General features: G+C 45.0%; 1 protein-coding gene across 1 annotated transcript in view; it reads left to right on the top strand.

Annotated features, from left to right (window-relative positions):
- The window catches only part of Pcolce2 (procollagen C-endopeptidase enhancer 2), a 48,395-nt gene that overhangs the window by 16,683 nt on the left and 7,952 nt on the right, over positions 1–23,760 (top strand). The window contains exons 3-6 of the mRNA XM_020161515.2: positions 15,070–15,325; positions 18,482–18,606; positions 21,448–21,584; positions 23,240–23,394. Of these exons, the coding sequence (XP_020017104.2) occupies positions 15,070–15,325; positions 18,482–18,606; positions 21,448–21,584; positions 23,240–23,394 (673 nt within the window). The remainder of the gene's footprint in view (positions 1–15,069; positions 15,326–18,481; positions 18,607–21,447; positions 21,585–23,239; positions 23,395–23,760) is intronic.

Genomic DNA, 23,760 nt, shown 5'->3' with positions numbered 1-23,760 from the left:
AAGGTCCCGTGGCTCCATTGTTTCTGGGCTTGGGTGAGGCAGCGCATCATGGCGGGGGACATGTGTGGGGGAGGTGCCAGGGTCCCTCTACACCCATCAAGGACACGCCCCCAGTGACTACTTCCTCCAGCTAGGGCCACCACCTCCCAATAGTGCCACCAGCTAGGGGCCAAGCTGTCAACACATAAGACCTTGGGGGACACTCCAGATCCAAGCTCTAAAGCCACCATTGTGTTTCTCCTTGAATTTGTTTCTGTTATACAATGAAAGCCACAGGTTTAAACCTGCAATTCGGCGAGCCTGACAAATGCATGCACTTGTGCAACCAGTGCCTCGGTGGCCATAGAGAGCATCCCGCACCCAGACCTTCCCTGTGTTCCTTCCCTGCCAACAGAGTACAGATGTACTCTTGTTTCTTGGCCATTTCTTCAGCACAGTGTTTCTGGATTTATCCACGCTGTTGCATGTACCAGCAGTTTGTTCTTTTCGTGGCTGAGTATTATTTCAATTTGCTTATCCACTCTTCTGTGGATAGATATTTGTGCTTTCACAGATTTGGGCTAAAATGAGCATTCTTTTGAAAGGTGTTTTGGTTTTGCTTGTCTATTTGTTCATGTATATTACATATGTTTATATATTTTATCAAATATAATACACGTATATATTTTTTTAATTTTCAGATATTTATTACATATATTTACGTTCTTCTCTTTTGGAAGTGGAGTTGCTGAGACATGGGGTAGCATAGGTTTAACCTTCTGGAAACTGAGATCATTTTCCACAGTCCTCCCAGCAATGGTCAGTGTTTCTGTTTGCTCCATGCTTCTAAACAGACAGTCTTTAATTTTAGCTCCTCCAGTGTGGTGAGTAACATGGAATTGTGATTTTAGTTTTCATTCCCTAATGGCTGGCATTGAACATTCTTACACACATTAGTCTCTTTGTGAAGTGTCACTTCTTTTGCCCTTGTTTTTTATGGGACTGTTTGTGTCTTATCATTAAGTTATAACTCCTTATTTATTCTGAGAGCTTGTTTAGAGGCTCTGGCAGGGAAGTGCAGCTACTCTTGTACCCTTGACCAAACAGAGTCCTCCTCTGTCAGGGAGGGTCACCCTCTTCCACCAAGCAGCCAGCTTCAGGAGGAACGCCCATGGAGTGGTGAGGGAGAATGGGGATCAGCCGAATCAACCCTGGCCATCAATGGGGTGACATGTCGCAGCCAGACCTCCTCACCTCCATCCTTCTGTATTCTGAATAAAAGTTCCTTTCCAGACGTGTATATTGTAAATTCTTTCTTCCCGTCTGTGGCTCAGCTACACATTTGATCCATAGCTTTTAATAAGTGGAAATTTAAGAATTTTGGAGTCTGTTTGACAAGTTTTTGAGAGCTTGTTTGGAGGTTCTAGCAGGGGGGCGCAGCTACTCGTATACCCTTGACCGAAGAACGGTCCTCCTCTATCGGGGATGGCGATCAGTGGGGTGACAGATGTCACAGCCAGATCGCCCTCACATCCAACAAGTTTTTGAAACTGGTGCCTTCTTGCCACTCAGGATTGCCAGACATTCTTCTGGGCTTTTCCTAAAAGATTTATCATTTTAGTTTTTGCATTACATCTATGTTCCACCTCAAATTATGTATATGGTATGAGATGGGGGGGCACAATTCATATTTTCTGTGTGAGTTTCCAGTGTTTCCAATATTTTTTGTTGGAAAGAATATCCTTTCATCCAGTGTCTTAGTCAGGGATCTCCAGAAACACAGAACCAATAGAGATTTTATTCATTCATTCATTCATTTACTCATTCATGTATTCATCATGGGATCTGGCTCACAATTACGGGGGCTGAAAAGTTCCACATCTGCCATTTACAAGCTTGCCAACCGAGACCCCCGGGTGTCTAACTCAGCCTGAGAACCAGGGGGCTGCTGGGTAAGTCCTGGAACCCCAAGATTGGACAGCCAGGAGCCCCAGTCTGAGAGCCGGAGAGCAAGGACGTCCTAGCACAAGGAGAGAGAGAATCTGCACTTCCTCTACATTTTTGTTTTGTTGACTCCTCAATGGGTTGGGTGGTGCCAGTCCACACTGGTAAGGGTGGGTCTTATGAACTCATTCTACTGATTCATTTATCTTCCAGAAACACCCTAACAGTCACACCCCAAAATAATGTTTTCCAGCCATCTGGGAGTCCCTTAACCCATCAAGCTGACACATGAAATAAGCCATCACACCCACTGAAGTGTTGTGGTACTCTTCCAAATATTAATTGGCTGTAGATAAGTACAGGTCTGTTTGTAGACTCTGTTCTGTTGATCTGGTTGCTTATCCTGACTATTTTTCTGTTGTTTACAGGGAGTGTTTTGGACACCATTATTGTGATATCCAAGAACAAATTGAATGAACCATATTCTTTTAAAAAGGGAGAAATTGGCCTGAGATGAACAGACTTTGTTATATCAATTTCCCTTTCTTCCCACCCTGTCACCCTAATTATCCTAGGCTCCCCATACTTTGATTTTCCTGATACATTTAAATGAGCTCTCATATTGACTCCATAAACCTGCATTTGTAGTTACTTATAAAACTCCTCTAGGTGTATTTTTGGTTTACTTGGGGGGTTTGTTGGTGCTGGGGCTTGAACCCAGGGTTCATGCATGCTAACCAAACGTCCTACCATGAACTACACCACCAGGCCTGCCACATGTGTTCATTTTTGGTCTTTCATATTGTCCTCTGAAAAGCAGCAAGAGGTCTTTTGGCCTTAACAGGCCTTAACAGGGTGTTATTTCTTTTTATCTCTGTAAAAATGATGGCTGCTCCAAAAATGAAAGCAAGGAACAGTGTTCCTAGCCAAGGCGTCTCTAAGAGTGCTGTCACCTCGCTGTGATTGTGTGTTGAGAAAGTTCATTGACAGGCTTTCGAGGGGTGTCCTGCCTCTTACTTCGGCAGAACGTGGGTCATGAAATCAGATTTGCAGGGTGACTCACACGCACTTCTTTATGACAGGTGAAGGTTCGATGGCTTGTCTTTCTGCTTGCATTTGAAGTGTCCAGGGTTGATTCGGCTGATCCCCGTTGTTTACAGTTTTCTGTTAAACATTGACAGTTTAACAGAAAAAAAAAATAGGCTGAAGATTTGAATAGACATTTCACCAAAAAAAAGAAAATGAGTGGTCAGTAAGTACGTGAAGAGGTCACCAGTCAGTGGAGAAAGGTAACCATCGGGAGGAGGGTACTTCACAGCCACCAGAAGGGCAGCACTCAAATAGATGCCACGAAAGGCGTTGGTAGGGATGGAGACATTGGAACTCTTTGACACTGCTGGCAGGAATGCAAGAAACTTTGGAAGCAGTTTCTTTAAGCATTTACTATGTGACCCAAAGATTGCACCCTAGATGCAAGGAGAAAACACATCCACACAGACTTGGACAAAGATGTTTGTGGTGTTATTATTAAGAATAACCAAAAAGTAGACATATTTCTTTCATTCTTTTTTTTTTCTTTGTGGTTTTTTTTTGGAGGGTAGGGGCAGGGTGGTAGTCCAGGCTAGCCTTGAACTTATGATCCTCCTACCTCAGCTTCCTGAGTGCTGGAATTACAGGCATGTATCACCACACCCAGCTATATATTCAAATATCCATTAACTGACCAATGGATTAACAGTACATAGTGTATCCATACAATGGAATATTGTTCAGCCCTGAAAGGAATGTTGTACTCACTCATTGTGTAACATGGATGGGTCTCAAAGACTCTACTATGCTAAGTAAAAGAAACAGATGCAAAAGGGCCTGCAGTGTATGAGTCCACTTACATGAACTGTCCAGAAAAGGCAACTCTATGGAGACAGAAGAAAGCTTAGTGGCTGCCTGTGACCGGGTAGGTTGAAGAGTGACTGCAAGTGGGCAAGAGAGATCTTTTGGCTGGTGATAGAATTGTTCAAAAATTAGACCATGACAGTGTTGCACAACTCCATAACCTTATTAAAAATCATTGAAATGTGCTTAAAATGAGTGAGTTGTATGGCTTATAAATCATACCTTGATAAACTTTTTTTGTTTAATTTTTTTTTGTAAATACTGGGATTTGAACTCAGGGCCTTGCACTAGCTAGCAGGTGCTCTACCACCTGAGCCACGCCCCCATCCTTTTTTGCTTTAGGGTATTTTTAGGTAGGCTCTCACTTTTCCCCCCAGGCCAGCCTGGGATGGCGCTCCATCTACGACGCCTGAGAGGCCAGCACACCATGCCTGACTTACTTGTTGAGATGGGAGCTTACTATCTTTTTGCCTGGGCTGGCTGAAAACTGATCCTCCCAATCTCTGCCTCCCACATAGCTGGGATTTGAAGTTGTTTTAAGGGGAAAAAAGTATTTTTGGATTGGAAAAGTCTGGGCTATCAGGAAACACCAGGACCTTACCTGAGACTTGTGGCCCAGAGGGATGAGAAAAGTGAGCCACTCACCCGGCACCCTTGACTCTCGGCTGTCAGAGGCAGCTTCTCTGCCATTCGAAAAGCCACAAGACACCACCCCCTCCTCCAGGCAGCACAGGGCAGTGAGGGACTCAACTTTTCTCATTTTGTGAATAACCCTAAGCTTCACAGCTGAAGAACAAGTCCGGGAGCTGGCACCATGGTGTGGTGCTCCCTCCAGGGCTTCTCTGCGTGTCAGTGTCACTGTGTCACTTCACACAGTCCGGCCTGGTGAGGCCTCTCTGAGCCCCTCCAGTCCTTCTTGTCCTATCCAGTAGTGTCTGTGGCATCGACATGGGACATTTAGTTAAATGTCACACCATCTGAGCAAACTGCCTTTCTCCTGACTCAGCTCTCTCTGGGAAGTCTGAGTTTTGTGAGTTATCCACTTGTCTTCTGTTTTTAGTTTCATTTCTATTTTTTTTTGAAAAGCTTTAGGGGTGGGGGAGTCTGGATGGAAAATTACTCACTTATTTATTTCCTTCTTTTGAAGAGCGCTGGTAAGCAGAGTTAGCTAGGTTGGTGGTGGGGTTGGTCCACAGGAGTGGAAGTAATGAAGGCTCTTCCTCTGTTTATACTCTGAAACTCCATCTCCAGGACACGACCTTGGGTGTAGTTTCTGGCATCTGTGAGCCCACACCCTCTTCCCCTCTCTTGGGCATTTGTGAGACATCTGGCTACAGTACCATCGCTGTCTGTGGCCTCCGACTGTGTTCTCTCTTGTCAAATTGTCTCTGATTAAATGTCCTCTTTCCACTGACAACTAGATCCTTTGAAATCTTTCTTCCTGTCTCAACTGTTACCAGAGTCCTAGGCCACAGACCTGACTCTAGGGCTTCCCAACAGCCCAGATGTGACCACCCACTGTAGGAAGTCAGCATGGATGCACTGGGAAGAGCAGGGGTGCACCCCAGACTTCTGAGCCCTGTTTTTGAGGGGACAAAAGCACTGGCATTATGTAAGGGAAGAATTAGGGCAGAGGACAAAAGGTGTGTGGTGTCAGGAGATCTTGGTCACACTGTGGACTGGTTGATCCTCATCTCAGGTCCCTTTCTGTCAGGTCCTGGTGGTGCCCAGGAAATCGTTATTGCTTGGGGAGAGGGCATAATTTAGATCCTTTCATGAGACAATTGTGTGCCAGGATCAGTGTTACTGGAATTAGAAATAAGATGAGGATGATAGAGAGAGAGAGAGAGAGAGAGAACACAGGTTATAGAGACAAAGGTGGAGTTTGGGGGTTTGTTAGGACAAGCACTATCTCCTTCTTCACAGCTATCATTCTAACCACCTTCCAATTTGCAGCTTGTGCCTCAAATATCTTAAACTAGCTGGCTGCTGGTGACGCACTCCTGTAATCCTAACTTGGGAGGCTGATACTGGGAGGATCACAGTTCAAGGCCAGCCCAGGCAAACAATTTAATGAGATCCTATCTCCAAAATAACCAAAGCAAAATGGACTGGAGGTGTGGCTTAAGTGGTAGAGTGCCTGTTTTGCAAGTGTGAAGCCCTGAGTTCAAATCCCAGTCCCACATACAAAAAAAGAAATTGTAAACTTGACATGTTCAAAACCAAACTCACATATCCTATGTGACTTCTTTCTAAAACGAAACAATGCAAGCTCTTTCTCTCCTCCCTGGCTTTCTATCTGGGATGGCACCAGTGGGGCACCTCAAAGTTTTTTCTGACAAAGTTTCTCTTTTCCTGGCACTATCTGTCTTCCACTGTCCTTAAGTGGACTCAGCTTTCCCATACAGGTGCCCACGGTGATACTGAAACAGCAATAATGTCTACTTTTCCTTTCTCCCTCCTTCTTCCCTCCTTCCTTCCTTCTTCCATTCTTTCTCTCTCTCCATCCTTCCATCTTTCTTTTTCTTTCTTTCTTTCTTTGTCTTTCTCTTCCTCCTTCTTCTTTTCCTCCTCCTCTCTTTCTTTTTCTTTTAGTCTCTTTTTCTTTCTCCTACACCTCTTCTTCCTTCTCCTCTTCCTTCTCCCTCCCTTTCTTTTTCCTTCTAGATTGACAGTTCAAATAGCATCACCCAGTGTAGGAGAATGTGTGAAAATGGGAACTGATGCACTTTTCTTGCTGAATGTCCTATAATAATCTAAAATGACCTAGAGAGTCTATCCTAGGAATTTATCACACAAAAATATTCTCTTAAACATAAGATTTGTTAGCAATGGCATGAAATTGATGATAAATTAGAAACATATACAGAGAGAAAAACATGGGTTGCTTCTGTAAGTACTGACCCAGGCACACATTAGAACAGTATGAAGCCGTTAAAATAACATGGCTGTCTTCCAGTTCTTTGGAGTTCTTCACAGCATTTGGCAGAATTCTTGGTATTTGATAGGAACTGAATAGACTGGGCTTTACTTTTTAGATCTACTCTGTGCCTGGTTCTGTAATGGTGTACATCCCGTCCTCATGTAGAGTCTTTTATTTGTTGCAATGAAGAACCCAGTGTCATGCCATTCTGCTCGCCTAGTGACTTAGTGACTGGTTAAACGTCACTAATATGTATTTCCTTCTCAAAATCCCTCCAGCACTGCAGCGTGGGGATGAGTAAGTTTAAACTTACAGGACGAGGAGAACTGGAGTGGAAGCAATAGTAGATGAGAGAAATCAATAAAGTATCCAAGGATGAGAAGGAAAATGGGCAGTGCTGCCTGAGTGAGGGGAGAGAATGGCATGCCTGCCAGAGCGCAGGGCCATGCAGCATGCAAACTCGGTGCCACAGAATCCCTGCAAGGCCCCCAAGGGGGAGGCTCTTGGTTTCTTGGAAGGCAGCAAGGTGGGTGAGGCTAAAATTGGCGTTATGTTTGAAAGCTTTGTACAACCACTTGCCCTCCTGGGCTCCATGCTCCCTGCAAGCAGCAGGGGTGTCTCCCTCCACTTCCTCTCCCTTCTCCCTGCAGCAGGGCCTGGGTTTCTCCCTGGGAACCAGAGGGGCCTGGACTTGGGGACAGCCAAGTCTTCTGGAAAAGGCCAAGTCGAGGTGTGGCACTGAAATCATAGCAATTAAATTGAAGCCCCCGGTCCCTCCTTCCCTGAAAACTGCAGCCAGGTTTGTGTCCCTTAGGCAAGGCAATGGAGGAGCTTAGAGAAAAGGACAGCCCAGAGAGAGGACCTTTGTCCAGGTACTGACATGTCAGAGGCCTTTTGTCTCCATCACACTGTGGTGACAAGGCTGCCACAGAGCTCAGGTCAGCCCCCTCAGTTCTGGATGTGAATGCAGAGTCAGGGTTTACTAAACATTTGAGAAAAGCAGACCCCCAGACAGAAACAAAAATGCCAAGGAAACAGGCCCAGTGGAGTGAAAGAAGACATAAAAGATTATCATTATTATCCTCATGAGATTTCAGAAAGGCATGATGCACATAAAATATGAACAGGATGCAAAAAAAGAAATAGTGTCATAATCAGAAAACACTTGAAAATTAATAATTTGATAGAAGAAACAAAAAGGTAATAGAAAGGCTAGAAGATACACTTAAAAGTAGAAAAAAAAAACAGGTATTGAAGAGAAAACATAAGAAAATAGATCTGTCCAGGAAATCTCAACCTAACTAATAAGAGTTGTACGAAGAGAGAACAGAGACTACAGAAAGAGGAAATTATCAAAGTAATAATATTCAGTACGATGAGTGAAAATTTAGCCAAGAAAAGTCTCATAAAATCAAGAAGCTGGGATGCCATGGAACAATGCCTGATAGTTCTGGAGAGAAAATATCTTAAAGATATAATGCTGTACCCTGCTAAACTGGCAGAGAAGTTTGAAGTCAGAAAAAAGATATTTTTAGATATGCAAGATCTTAAACTTTTAATCTTTGGACATCCTTTGCAAGAAAACTACAAGAGGATAAGCTCCAGAAAACCGAGGGGATAAAGCAAGTAAGAAAGAGGACAGAGGAGACTTGGGGAGGGGATTCCCAGCATTGGTGAAGAAGAGAAGCTCCAGACCTTCGGCTGTGCAGCCGGCCTCAAAAGTTGACAGGAGAGGGCGAGGGCAGGAAGGTGGGGGGTCCAGAGAGATGCTTCCAGGAAGAAAATGGAAGCCAAAGGGTACCGGGGCCTGACGTCATTGAGAGGGGTTTTGGTGACAAGGATATAGAAAACTAAGCAAACCTCTAGAAGGATTTGCTGGGGAAAACAAACAAACATACACGGATGGGAATGTGACAACTTAGCTAGCAGCTCATAATATTTATGCAGTCATAGTATTAAAAATTGTGAATATCACTTAACCAGGAATCTGATGGAGGACTAGGGGAAATAACAGGAAACAAAAGTAAAGCTTAAAACAGATAAATCAAGAAATAGCAGCACGAGCTTTTTATTAAGAAAAGAGGTCATGAGTCCAGAAGAAAGAGTTAAACTGTTGCCTTTGTGGGATGAGGATAAGGAACGTTAGTTCTCACAAAAGCCTTTTAATCTATTTCAGGTTATAAACTGTGGACTTTAATTTTTTAGATAGAAATTAGATTTAAAAGCTAGCAGCCTAGGCTTCTGACCTACTCGAGAGGATATTGACATCTCTGTTTTGAAGATTTTGCTGTCTTGGTTTGTGCTTGGTTTCCAGTGCTGGGTGTTGAACCCACAGCCTCACGTATGCTAGGGGAACACTTTGCCACTGAGCTACATCCCCAACCTGCATGTGCTCTGTTGTAAATGTGTTTATTACCTTCCTGTGATTTCTCACCCCAGAAAGGAAGGGCTTTTGTTTCAGTCCTGGTAAAATATCAGTGTAATTTTTTTTTATTCCTGATCCATTACAGATTTATATAATGAAATTTAGATTGTAGAAGTATTTTCTCAAAAATGTAATTTCAATTTTTTTCCCTTAGGCTTTACCTTGTAAAAGTTTTGGGGGTAAAATTATACTCATGTGTCAAGAAGAAGAAAACAAGTGCTGTATGATTAAAAAGTCCCCAAGCTAGTGAAAAAATCCTCTGGCTTTTATATCTGTTGCCCTTAAAAGTAGCTGTCGATGTGACCCAATAGTTTAGGGTAGAGACGGTTTTTCCTCCAAGACTCTCCAGCCATCAACTCATATTCTCTTCTGGATTAATTCATGTTCACAACTGGAGAGCTGAAAGAATGTTCTAAAAGTGACTTTAGCACTTTGTTCCATTTGTGTGTGTGTGTGAAGATGTAAAGAAATTAGCTCAGTTTAATTTTTATGACTTTCTTCAGTCTTCTATCATAAAACACAACTCAGAAAAAAACTCCTGCGCAGGTGGATTGAGAGCTTGTACCAGAGCAGACTGCTGGGACAGGCACCTTAACAAGCTTTCAGTGTCCCTAAAGAGGCTCCAACTTGCCCCAGGGAGGTGCCACCAGGTTCTGGGTCATGGAGCCTTGGAGTTGATACTTGCTTCTAGGTTGCTATGCTGGCAGCTGGTGCTAATGAATATTTGTTTATTTGCAAAACAAATAAGTGAATCAATGAAAATCGCAAAACAGTTCACACATGTGAGACTAGAATTAATGAAGAGAGGTCAGGAAAGTCCCCATCTCCACCTTCACCTTCCCTGGGCTTTTTGGAGGGCCCAGCTGGCCCCCAGCAGCGTGCAGGGTCAGTGACCCAGACGCAGAGGAACCAGAGCCCAACAGTCCTGCCTGTCATGGTTCACGGCCACTGCAGGGCAAAGGACACGTGCAGACACCTGTGAGGCCTGTGGGTGCTGGGGAGGCCACCAAAGCGGGGACAGTGTGCTCTAGAGGTGAGAGAGGGCATGAAATGTTCCCTGGGCCTGGGCACTGGGAGGAGGGCGGGTTCCTGGGGAAGCTGTACTTGACTTTGAGACGGGAGTGAGAACCACTGGGTAGAGATGGAGAGAGAATATTCCAGGCACATGGGAAGGGGGTGGTATTTGGGAAGGGGAGGTTGACACTCTGAAGACGTGACGGGGGGCGAGGTAGAGGAGAGGCCTGTCCCCAGCTCTTCCAAAGGCAGGACATGAAAACAGTGAGGCAGAAGTACTGGGCTCTGCTGCTGACTTCCCGGGTGGCCTTAGGGACATCATGGTAGCCACTCTGAGCTACTTCTTCCTCTCCCTAAGGATGCTACTGATGCTTGCTCTGTACCTTCAAATGACTTCATTATACAATGCTAGGACCAGGAGACAAGCCTGCACCATTTTAAAAAAGATTATCAGGGCCCTTGTCATTGACGCAGTGGACATTTTTTGAGCACCTGTAATAGTGGAGTGCTGAAGACTCTGCTCTCTGTACCTAGCATTCTGGTGGTGAAATGGAAGATAAGTAATCCACGAAGGAATAATGTGACCGTGTGACCTACGTGATTGGAGTGGCTGGGAGGCTCAGGACAGGTCTCTCTGAAGAGGGGACCCTCAGCGGAGACCTCAATGGTGAATGGAGTCAGACTCCTGACTATCAGGGAGAAGGTTTGCCGAGAAGAGAGACCGGGCTGTGCAAAGGCCCTGAGGTGGGAGCATTGAGGGTTCCTGGGGCAGAAAAGTGACTGGCACGACAGCCACATTGCTGTATGCAGAGGAAAGATGAGAGATAGTCAGTCAGAAGCCATGTCAGGCAGAGCTCCTGTAAACCTGGGCTCGTAACAGTCTGAGCTTCGTGGTGCTGCGGTTGGGGTCAGTTACAGGGTACCCTACCCAGTGTGGGCACCAGAATTAAGATGAGAGTTTTATTCCAAGTGCAGTGGGGAAGTCCTGGGTGCTTCTCAGAAGGCAGTGGAACTGGATGTCCATGGGCACCTGGGGGATGGGCTCCATGTGGCTGGGGTTTCCTCACTCCTCCCAGACATTGAGGGGTCTACCTTTCCTGGTGAAATCCCTCAACAACAAAAGAAAATGTTCATAATATCACGTGTCATTGCCGTTCATCAAAATGTGTTTCTTTTAAAATGTTTTATTGAGCCAGGCACAGTGGCTCACACTTATAATCCCAGCTACTCATTAGGTGGAGATAGGAGGATTACAGTTTGAGGCCAGTCTAGACAAAAAGTTATCGAGACCCCATCTCAACCAGCAGGCCAGGCACACGTGATCCCAGCTATGTGGGAAGTGTAGGCAGGAGGATCAAGGTCCTAAGGCCTGCCTGGGCAAAAAGTGTGGGACCCTATGTGAGAAATAATAAGCAAAAAGGGCTGGGAGTTGGTCACAGTGGTAGAATTAGCAAACCCAAGGGCCTGGGTTCAACCCCCAGTACCACCAAAAAAAAATTCTCTCTATATAATGTTTTAAACATGTGTAAGATTCCCCTTTAAAAAGTACTGAAATATACACAGATACATGAGTAAGATCTAATGTGCTTCTTACTTCCTTCCCTCTTGAACCACAGGCAAGCATTTGTAGCTAATTTGCACGTCCGTTTTCTGGATTGCACTTGGGGGAGTGTGTGTGAGGTGACTCCAAGCTGCTGACCCTCTCTGCCTTTCAGTAGACAAACGTTCTGCAGTTTCAGGCAGGAGTTACCCAAGGAATGTTTGTAGAAGAGGGAAGTCTTAGAAGATTGAAAAGAGGGCTTTTAAGAAAAAAAAATCAGACATGCTGCAAAAACAGATCCTCTGTCTCAAAGTAGTGATAATCCGAGCTGCGACACAGGACACAGGACACAGGACTGTCGCGTCTACAGAAATGCGCTCCACACAGCAAAGCCAGCCACTCCTTGCATTTGGCATCCTGAAAATGCAAACCAACTTCAAATGCTGGGACGTGTTTGCCTGTGACAGTAAGGACATCCCAGGGGAGTGGGGTGAGCCGAGGTCATTGGCCCATGCAGGACTCAGTCTCAGCTGTTGATGGGGGGGGGTTGGGGGAGGATCAAAAAAATAAAAACAGAGATATGGAGTTGTTTTCCTGCAGGCAGATAATGAGTGCCCTGTCATATCATCTCCCCCAAAGTGACTTCAGTGAATGCCACCAAAAAAAGTGGCTTTGTTGAATTTCTGTCTCAAGTGTTAGCATTTATAGATTTGATACATAAAACTTTCCAAGAGTTATGTGTCTTTTTGTAAAGCCTGCCTTAGAAGCCAGGCCTGGTGGCGCCCGTCTATAATCCCAGCAGTGGGGAGGCTGAGGCAGGAGGATCAGGAGTTCACCAGCGCTGCTGAATTGCAGTGATGTACCGAGACCCTGTTGCTGGACCTGTGTCCCATTCCCAAAGAAGCTCATCGTGTTATTGCAGTGGGAGCAGGTGAAGAACTTTCTGGAATGGCTAATTTATCCCCTTGGGAAGCCATGCCATCACCTGACTCCAGGAAAGGATCAGCAGGATTTTCAGAGCAGTGTGGAAGAATCCAGAACTTCGTGTAGCAGGACATCCTCCTCCCACCCCTCCCGTCCCCTCCCTGTGTCCCTCACCTAAAGACCCCAGGATGGCACCTGCTGGCCACGTTGGCTCCTGCCTGACTGCCATCGCCTTCCCCGCTGTTCCTTGTCATAATCCTTGCACGGTCTACATGGAGGGTCCTCTCTGGCCTTGAACCTGCACTCCTGCAATGACCTCTTCCACCTTTCTTGCTCCCCCAAGTCTAGGCTGCCCTGGTCCCTGAGTCCTGAACCTGTCCCTCATGGTGACCACTCCCTGGGCTGCACCCTCAGCTCCGTTGCCCCTCAGTTGGCAATGTTCCCACTGCCTAAATGCCACTCTCCACCTGCTCCTCGCTCCACCCTCAGGACCTGCAGCTGGGGCAGGGGAGCTAACCAGAGCACGCACCTGCACTGCCTCCCATGGAAATCTGCCTCAGTCCTGCTGCCTGGAACCCATTTACACTCTGTCCTCTGTCCCCACCCTCCCAGTGGCTCCGTCACTGCACTCACTGCCCACGGCACCATCCATTCCTGTTTCACTAAGAAAACAAAAGCAATACGCAAACAAAAAGTCCCATCCGCTCTCACCACCTCCACCATCCGCACCTGCCTGCCTCCCACCCTTGTGCCCAGGAAGGCCGCCCCTCCTCCATCTCTGCCTTGCATCCAGTCCCCCGATGCCTGCAAATCTCTCTCTCTCTCCTTTCTCCCTCCCTCCCTCCCTTTTTAAGCAAGGTCTTGCTATGTAGTCCAGGCTGTCCTTGAACTGGCTTACAATCCTCCTGCCTCAGCCTGCTGAGTGCTAGAATTATAGGCAGGCACCACCACACCTGGTGCTCTCCTGTCTTGAGTCATCAGTTTTGTCCCCTTTTCTGGCTCAGGCCCCTCGGTGTGCCTGTGGTAGAGCCAGCCCGGCCCACCTCCCTTCCAGCTCTGCCCACGCTACTCCATTCACCCTTACAGCAAAGCCCCTCAGAGACACATCAGTGTTCACGGCCAGGCCTTCTCCAGGTGCTTCTGATATCAGGCTTGTCCCCACGGATGCCACCAGAGCAGCTTTGTCAATTTGCTGCTGTGGCAAAGCCAAAACCTTCCCCTTCCTGGGGCTGCTCTGTTACGGTGTCCACCATGACTCCTGTGTATGTGACTGACACAAAAGCAGCCAGCACAGAACACAAGGGTGGGGAAGTGTGTTGGCAACCTGCCGTGTCTCTTGACCCTTAAGTCTGAGACAGGTAGTTAAGATGAATATAAACCAATCAGCTGTGTGTGCACATGTGTTTAACCTTGACCTTGGTCATGCCGTAAGTAAGCTCTCACAGCATGCAATTCTTCACTATTCAGCAGTGACCTCAGAGTCAAAGGGCGAAACAAATGTGATCAAGACTTTGTTTATGACTGAACAACTCGAATGCAGAAATTAGAGATGGCGTGAACCAGGAAGAGACTTTTGTAAACTGAGGACCCTTCCAGCTGCACTTGCAGCTACTTTTTTTCCTGCTTAGAGAACAAGCAAAGCATCCTAAGAATTACAAGTGGAAGATGGTCTTCCTCATCCCCAGCGCCCTCACTTCAGGGTGCCTGGGATACACGCTTTTCACCTGGAAAGCAGATAAACCAAAGTGAGTCTGAGACAAGCCAGCGATTGCTCAGTTAATCGAGGTGGACGTGGCCCAGATTTTGCTGGACCCAAGAGAATTATCTGGAAGTCAGGCACGCCGCTGTCAAATAAGCCCTTACTTCTGAACTTCATGGAGCCATCCTGTGTCTTGCGTTTATTTATTCTTTTGGGTAAGAAGTGACATTTTGAATGTTTTGCTGAGCAACATATCTGAGCGCCGAGGTATTTCAGGACGCGCAGATACGTCCAGGCTGGGCTGGCATTCTTTGTTTGTTTGAGGTACTGGGGCTCGAACCCGGGTCCACCCCTGTGCTACGTCCCCAGCCTGGACTGGCATCTTTGTAAGTAATGGGACAGGTCCAATATTGTGAAGCTTTGTCACGGAACTTGCTGAAAGACAGTCAGTACTTAAATTCTACTAGGGATGCGGTATGCTGAAAACCTTTCCTGTGTTTCGGATTTGAGAGGGGAAAAGACACCATCTTGAATAGTCTACTGGTTTTTTTTTTTTTTTTTGAGGTGCTGGGGATCGAACCCAGGACCTCACAAAGCCAGGCAAGCCCTCCACCCCTGAGCCACACCCGAGCCTGGCATGACTTCGGCTCACTGTGGGGCTTGGTGAGGTGTGAAAGCCTCAGGTGCTGTTTTCATCACAGTTTGCTCTTTGTCCCTTTTTTTCACAGGTCCCGGAGGGGAAGGTCGTGGTCCTCAACTTCCGGTTCATAGACCTGGAGAGTGACAACCTGTGCCGCTATGACTTCGTGGACGTGTACAACGGCCACGCCAACGGCCAGCGCATCGGGCGCTTCTGCGGCACGTTCCGGCCGGGTGCCCTGGTGTCCAGCGGCAACAAGATGATGGTGCAGATGACTTCCGACGCCAACACGGCTGGAAATGGCTTCATGGCCACGTTCTCTGCTGACGAGCCCAACGAAATAGGTACTGCTTCCACACAGTGACAATAGTGACAGCGATGGCGGCCACAGTGACAGGACGCCTAGTGGGTGGCAGGCACTGCGTGTAAAGCTCAGTGCCATTCTTCTCAAACACAGAGCCCAGGAAGCCATCAAGAGACCACTAAGAAATCGGTCCATATTTCGTCTTTAACATTCTTGTAAAACTAATATAGAAAATATAGAAATACAGAAATTCCTGGAGTAGAATTCAGGCATGGAGGGCATGCTTATCGTCCCTGCTGATTGGAAGATGGAGGTAAGAGGGTCGTGGCCTAAGGCTGGCCAAGGCAAAAGCTGGAGACCCTATCTGAAAAGCAAAAGGACCCCGGGGTGCAGCTCAAGTGGTAGACACCTGCCTAGCAAGTGTGAGGCCCTGAGTTCAAATCCCAGCACCACAAAAAAAAGAAGGAAGGAAGGGAGAGAGGGGGGGAAGGAGAGAGGGAGGAAGGAAGGAAGGAGAAACAGAAGGAGGGAGGGAGGGAGGGAACGAGAGAGAGAAGGAAAGAAGGATGGAAAAGAAAGATAAATGTAAAACGTCCTCACAGATGCTCCACCCCATCAGTGTCCCCCTCCTAAAAGTCACAGCCGTGGCTCCCGTATCTACTATGCATGCTTACTTATTTTATGAACTTTTACGATAGCTTTTAAAAGTAGAGGTGAGGCCATCTAGTCTGATTATTTCACAACGTTTGCCTTTTGGCACTGTCTTGGAATGGCTTCATGCCAGTGCATATGGGCGCCCAAGGGTAGGAGCCTTGACAAGCAGAGCAGGCAAGAGGTGTGAGTTGTCACCTGAGGGTGCACCCTCCTCTGCTCTGGGCTGGGGCTCTAATGCAACGCTGGTGGCTTGAGATATCGGAGGACAGAATCTCGGGCTGTCAGTATGTTGGGGTGAGGAGGTCCTGCAGGGACCTAGAGAAGAAAGTAGGTCCAAAATCTACCCAAATCTTTGACTGACAGCCAGGCCCTGTATTGTCAGAGAGAGCTCAGTGGCCTAGCAGAAAAGCGTCAGCTGAAAGAGGAAAGAATTGGGCCAGGGTTAAGCTGCTGCCCACTGCCAGGGAGACAGACTGAGTATGAGTCTAGCCAGGTGAAATGCCTACGAGAAAAGTCATTTTTCAGGGGAACGCCACAGAGCAGAGGGTATAAATACCCAATATCTAATCATGCTTTAAAGAGGAAAAGCGTGTCCGTATTTAAGGAAAAAGCTAACTAAAAAAGACCTAAGTAAGCCAGGCCTGTAATCCTAGCTACTCAGGAGGCAGAGATCAGGAGAATCAAGGTTCAAAGCCAGCCCAGACAAATAGGTCCAAGACCCTATCTCGAAAAAACCCTTCACAAAAAAAGGGCTGGTGGAGTGGCTCAAGTTCAAACCCCAGTACTGCAAAACAAACAAACAAAAAAGGACCCAAGTCACTCAGATGTTGGAATTAGCAGTTAAGCACTTTAAAGCAGCTATTATCAATTTGTTTCAGGACTTCTAGAAAAATACATATGTATAATAAGCAAGCAAATGAGAAGCAGAAGCTATTAAAAAGAATAAAGTAAGAATTCTAGAGCCAGGAGATAGAGATCTGACATTTTAAAATGGAGGATGAGATGGATACACCAGTACAGAAAGCAGAAAAAGTCAGTGAACTTGAAACCAACTATCCAACCTGAAGAACCAGGATGAAAACGATTGATGACAAAGACCCTCGAAGACCATCAAGACCATATCAAGTAGCCTAACAGAACTGTCATTTTTGTCCCAGAAGTGATAATATGAAAAGAAATAATGACTCAGCTCTGTCCAGTTGTAGTGAAGAACATGCATTCAGATAGCCGCAATAGCCACAAAGGTCAACAGACAGTACCCAGGAGAAGTAACCATGAAGCCACACCTTGTCACACCATAATTAAATTATAGAAATCTAAAGGTCAGGTGGATTTGAATTCAGATGCAGCCCCATTACACAGAAGGACAAAGGTGCGAACAGAGGCTCCACTTAATCAGAAGTTCTGGCAGCTTGGGAAGGGTGCAGAAATTGTGAGAGGGATCCTGCATTATCAGGAGACCTGTATCACAGGTACATCCATTCTTCAGACACATACAGCTAAGATTTGTGCATTTCAGTCTGTGGCTGGTGATGGAGATGGGTGGGGTGATAACTGTTGGAACTGGGTGATGGACACCTAGGGGTCATCGTGTTACTGTTCTGTTCAGTTCATAAATGCTTCAAACTTTCCATAAATAGTTTATTAATTCATTTAGGTTTTTTTAGCAGGTCTGGGATTTGATCCCAGGGCTTCTGTCTTGCAAAGCAGACGCTCTACCGCTTGAGCCACACCTCCAGTCCATTTTGCTCTGGTTATTTTGGAGATGGGATCTCAAGAACTATTTGTCTGGGCCAACCTCAAACTGCCATCCTCCAGATTTCAGCCTCCCAAGTAGCTAGGATTACAGGTGTGAGCCACCGGTGTCCAGCTTCCATTCAGGTTTTGTTGGTTAAATGTTACACTTAGAACTTTGTATTAATCAGACTTTCTAACATTATTTCTGTCACCCCGTTAGTCCATATGCATTTCCTATGAGTATGTGCAGGCAGAGTTTGACATAATGGTTGCCAAATATTAAGGGTGGTTGGTTTTCGGTGTGGGATTTGGGGTAAGTTTTTACTTTTTCTTGATGCTTTTCTGTATTGCTGAAAGTTTATGAGCATGCATTCTTTTTACACAGAAAAATTATTCTTAAAACATAGGAAAGATACATGTAGCATATAGAGTTTTCTAGAAACGGGAGTGTCTCTACCAGCTAACTCAAGTTCTGTTTGTGGACATGTAATAAATGGCAGTGCCTTGGGGAGTCCTGGAATCGAGATTTGTTGTGAGTCATTGGACTGAAAGCATGCTCTCAAATGTTTTCTCTTCACTTGGACAAAAAGAAACCATGGCCCTGACTCCCCTGGCTCTCTGTCCATTCAGGGGGTCTGTGTGCCAGGCAGATTACCTGTCTCCATTTTTAAGACAAAATTTAAGAGCCTCTGCCATGGCTAGTGTCACCAATATTTCACACTCCTAATCTCCAGGTGGTTGTATTGCTGTAACCTTTTTTTTGATATAAACTTGTGGGGGTTTTGTTCATATTTTATAACTCTAGGAGGTCAGTATTGTGGAGGACGCCTGGAAAAACCTTCTGGCTCTTTCAAAACCCCCAACTGGCCAGACCGGGACTATCCTGCGGGCGTCACTTGCGTTTGGCACATCAAAGCCCCAAAGAACAAGGTGAGGCTCCCCACCAATGTGCCCAGATGGCATGGGCCTCTGCTGTGGGGCTTTTTTGACAGCTGAGGTTACAGAGGAAGGCCCTGCTGGACGCAGCTACTCCTCCAGATGAATGCCCAGGTTGAAATTTCACTTGCAAAGTCCTCATTTAATTTCCTATTATATAATTATAATTTGCAAATCAGTTTTAAGAATACAAATTGGTAAGCAAATGTCACAGAAGACTGACCCTCCACGGGAGATGTTAGGGGGTGCTGTTCCCAGCAGTGACCACTGGGGAATAAAATCCCCTTGGACATTTCAGGGTCCCGTTGCTCCCATGGCACGACATCGTGTCCTCATGATGGTCGAGTCACCCAGCCAAAGCCAGCCTCGTGCCTTGCCACAGCATGGCGTCAAAGGCCCAGGCATCTGATTTGAAAGCTGGTGTGCTTTAGGGGCATTGGGACTGCTGCTTAAAATAAAATTCATGCGCGTTCCCCACAGAAAGCTTTTGTCACTTCTGTAAAGCCATCAACAGGGCTTGGGGGTGGCTCCAGCCGAGCACCGCAAAATAAACGAATAAATACATAAAACAACCAGCCAGAGGAGGTCTAGTTTTCCAGTGTTTATTAGTTCGCGGTTAGGTGATTTTTTTTCCCCTTCTGGGAACCATTTTCAGATATTGACAGACAGACCTTGACATAGGAATACATGAAAGTCACTTTGTGACTTTTCCAAATAACCTTGTAACACTATAGGCTTCAGTCTAAACACTATGAGGCGAGCATTATGATACAGTATTTTTAAAAAACTTTCCTAAATTGATCTTTCATATAACTTGCACAAATACTACGTGTCATGTATTTTTTAAATGGACATTTATTCAGATCAATATGGCAAGGGAGTGGTTTGCACACGTGCACACACACAGACACAAATACAAATACACACGTACACACTTTAATCATATCTCAAACTCAGCTTTTATTTTTTAAGAAGAAAAATCTTTGTTTAATAATGGAAGGCTCTATAAGTCTACAGAACATTTACAGTTTAAAATAGCATTTCAAATTACACTGCTGAAATATTTCAACCATTATGTAATTCTTGAAATTGTATTGGTCATTTTTCTTTTTCTGTGACATCTGTAAATTATTTGACCAAATAATTTCAATTTATTGAACTTGCAGGTTATAATGTGATTTTTGGCTTCAGCTAATTGAGTTTGTTAGCATGGCAGTGTTTTAAACCATTGGCAGCTCTGTTCAAAGAAGAAAAATATAATGGGAAAATTAAATCCTAAATAATTTCTATGTCTGTGGAATATTCTCCTACTAAAGAATCACCTTGGCCACGTGCAGTGGGTCATGCCTGTAATTTCGGCTACTTGGGAGACAGAGATAGGAGGATCACAGTTTGATCCCAGAAAATTAGGGAGATCCTATTTTGGAGAACAAGCTGGGTACGGTGGTACACGTCAGTAATCTCAACTATGCAGGAGATGTAGGTAGGAGGACCACCATCCTAAACTGGCTTGGGACAGCCATCCCCACACCATGGGTGTCCATGAACCCAGTGAGATGTCCTTTGATTCACAGGTTGGAGGCGCTCTTAAAGAATCTGCTTGTAAGCAGAATGATTGATTGCCTATCGAATCCAAATTTCCTAGTCATTTAAGTAATTTAGGACACTGTCTTTGGTACGAGAGCATAAAAATTAAGAAACCTGCAAGAATCTTAACAGTGACTTTGTGTATCTTCTATACAGTGTCTTCAAAAATCAACTACGTCCCAGTCACCTGTAGTCCATGTGCACATATTGGAAACATACTTCAAAAAGACTTCAGTCAGTTGTCACTTCCCTGTATCTCTGATCCTAAAAATTTGACTCCTTTACATGTGGTAGGAATGTCAGTCCCCTTCCCTCCGAAGGAGGACAGCTTGGTCTTCTATCTGACCTCCACACATGCACACAGCTCACACCCCAGCATACTCTGACACTGGGGACAGCTTAGATAGGACTTTTGATTCTTTTAGTTTCTGCAGAGGAGAATGAAGTTAGTATATAGCACCCCCTTCTCCCCTCCAACACATACCCAGTTATCCAAGCACTCTTTATTTTCCTCTTTACTTTTATCTCATTCTTTTCTCTTTTATCCCCAGCTTTATTGAGCCATGGTTGACAAACAAAAATTGCATATTATTTACAGTACACAGCATGAGTTTTTTTGGTGGTGGTGGTATTGGGGCTTGAACTCAGAGCCTTGCACTTGCTAGGCAGGCACTCTTCTGCTTGAGCCACTACCCCAGCCCCAGGTGATGTTTTGTATTGTTGTGAAAAACTGCCATAATCAAGCTAATTAACACATCCATCACCTCACGGAGTGGTCCCTGTGTGTGTGTGCTGAGAACATTTAGGATTTACTCTCAGAGGGGGAGGAATGGAGGAAGTACGATATTAAAAATTTTACAAAGATCTGCTCTTAGAAATGCTCAGATGTTTACACATTACTGTTAACTATAGTTGTCATCCTGTACGATGCCTCTCCAGAACCAATGACAGCCTCAGTGTGGGTGGCTAGAGTCGCATAGTGGTCCCATCCTTTTGTGACTATAAATGAACAGAACTCTTAGTTTAAGATCCTGACTAGAGGTCATCTTTTGTAACAACTAAAATGAAAGCAAAAGGAAACCACAGTTTTGCTGACTAAAGGAGAGACATCAACAAGAAAAAAAGGATGAATATGTTTTTGAACAAAGATCATAGCTTTCTACACACCTGGGAAATGGGACGTTTCCTTTTGACGCCACTCAAGGATGCCACCAGGCATCACCAGGTGACACTGTGCTCTGTCCACAGCTTATAGAACTGAAGTTTGAGAAGTTTGACGTGGAACGTGATAACTACTGCCGTTATGATTACGTGGCTGTGTTCAACGGTGGGGAAGTCAATGACGCCAAGAGGATTGGGAAGTTCTGTGGGGACAGTCCACCCGAGTAAGTGGCCCGTTTGTGTCATTCATGTTGTAGCGACTCTAGTACATATTATTATTTAAACATGTTTTATTTGTAACTGAGGTTGAGATGTGTGTTGAAGGCAGTGTTTTTATTTGTTAATGGAATGTGTTTCTCAAAAGCAAGTTACACATAGAGGTAGAGACACCTGCACACCTGTTTATCGCAGCACTGTTCAGGGAAGGGGTACAGGCTAGGTGCCTGTCAACCCGTGGATGGATAAAGAAAACGCAGTACACGTACACAGTGGAGTACCATGCAGCCATAGAGAAGAATGAAATCATGTCATTTGCAGAAAAATGGGTGGAACTGGGGTGAGATAACCCAAGCTCAGAAAGACAAATATTGAGTGTTTTCTTTCTTATGTGGAACCTAGATCCAATAATAATAGCAATAAAATGACATGATTCTAAAAGGGGGATGAGTTGGGGGGAGAACCCACGAGAGGGGAAAAAGGGAAAGGGCAGTAATGGAGGTGAACATGATGGAAACCCATTGCATGAAAAGAGCACAATGAAACCCCAAAACTGTTAATAGGGGAGGAGAAGGGGTTAAGAGAGTGGTAAGGGTGAGTTTATCAAAGTATATCATATTCCTGTGTGTAAATGTCGCAAGGAAACCCACTTCACAATGAATTTAGGCTAATAAAAAAGAACACGTGAGACTATTTCTGATAAAGGCTTGACTCTCAGAGGCATTAGTAACTGGTCTCAGTCACTTAGGGGCCCTCCCTTACTAAGAAGCTTACTATTCAACACAGAGAAGGTCCCACAGTTTTCAATCTGGTTGATTCAGGTACAGATCTACCCACAAGAAAGAAAGAAAAGAAAACGAAGGAAGGGAGGGAGGGAGGGGCTTCATTATTGCCTATCCATGATGCCTAAGAAATGTGTGACTGAAAAGGTGCCTCAAAAAAAGAAATTTAGCTAAGTCACTGGTTAATTCATTCAGGTAACTAACTTCTTTAATCTTTTCCTATTTTTGAATTTGTTTTAAATAGAATTAGCCATACTGCATTTTTCCTATTGTTTAAATAACAGCAAAACTGAAATGAAACTGTTCTCTTGTGCAATTATCCGTTAGGATTTAAGAAAGCCTTTGCACCTCGTTAGCATCGCCACTAAATCTGTAGTGCCAAATAAAGTCCTAAAACAGAAGTCTGAATGGCACTGTGCATCATCACACAGCTCAGCACTCACTTGCACTGTTCCCAAGTCAGTCAACCGGGAGGTGCCTATGGGAAACCAGCCACAGCATCCATGTTTCCACTGATCCCCATATCTTCCATTGTCTCTGAGTCACTAGGTCCTGGGTTCAAGTCTGATCCACACACTGGTGACAGGCCCTTGAGCAAATCATCTAAATCACTTGAGTTCTCTGCTTCAGTTGACTGCTCCATAAAAGGGGATGGTTTAGGCCCGTTGTGTGGAGACGGAGTGGAAGAAGCCTACGCCTAGCTAAGCAGAAGCTTTGTAAACAGCTATTGGCATTCATGTTTGGTGGATTAGCACTTTGACCTTTTGTAGGGTTTAGCTTTTAGGTTTAAACAAATGATCACCTTATTGTCAGAAATTAATGGAAAGATTTTACATCTTTAAAGCAGTACCACTTAAACATTAAATATGTTTTTCTTCTAGGCCAATCATATCAGAGGAAAATGAGCTTCTCATTCAGTTTTTATCAGACTTAAGTTTAACCGCAGATGGATTCATTGGTCATTATAAATTCAGGCCCAAAAAGCTGCCCCCGACTCCATCACCACCTGCTACCGCCACACCCCCTGTGACAACAGGTAAGTTTATGCAGAAACATTAGGATAGAAAAAGAATTCTTTTCAAGCAGAAAAGAAAAATAAGAGGAAGGTACTTGAAACGAAAGTAACTAGAATGAAAATTTAGGTAAGAGAATATGATTCCACTAACTAATGATTTTAAAATCTCACGCACAAAAATTATCACCACTTAAGAACTGAAAGGAAGTCTACTGAAAGCCTAACTGCACTGGCATTTACGCAGAATAACTGCGCATGCGTATGGGCACGCTGTAATAATTTGAGACACATATAACGCAATGATTAAGTCTTTTCTTTTACGCTGGGAAACAACTTTTGTTGTTCTTTATAAAATACCTAGTTAATTGTTGTCGAGTGCAGTTTTGT

The sequence above is a fragment of the Castor canadensis genome, chromosome 17, assembly GCF_047511655.1.
Source record: "Castor canadensis chromosome 17, mCasCan1.hap1v2, whole genome shotgun sequence".
Lineage (NCBI taxonomy): Eukaryota > Metazoa > Chordata > Mammalia > Rodentia > Castoridae > Castor > Castor canadensis.
The sequence above is the reverse complement of the archived record's forward strand: the minus strand, read 5'-3'. Positions and strand labels throughout refer to the sequence as shown.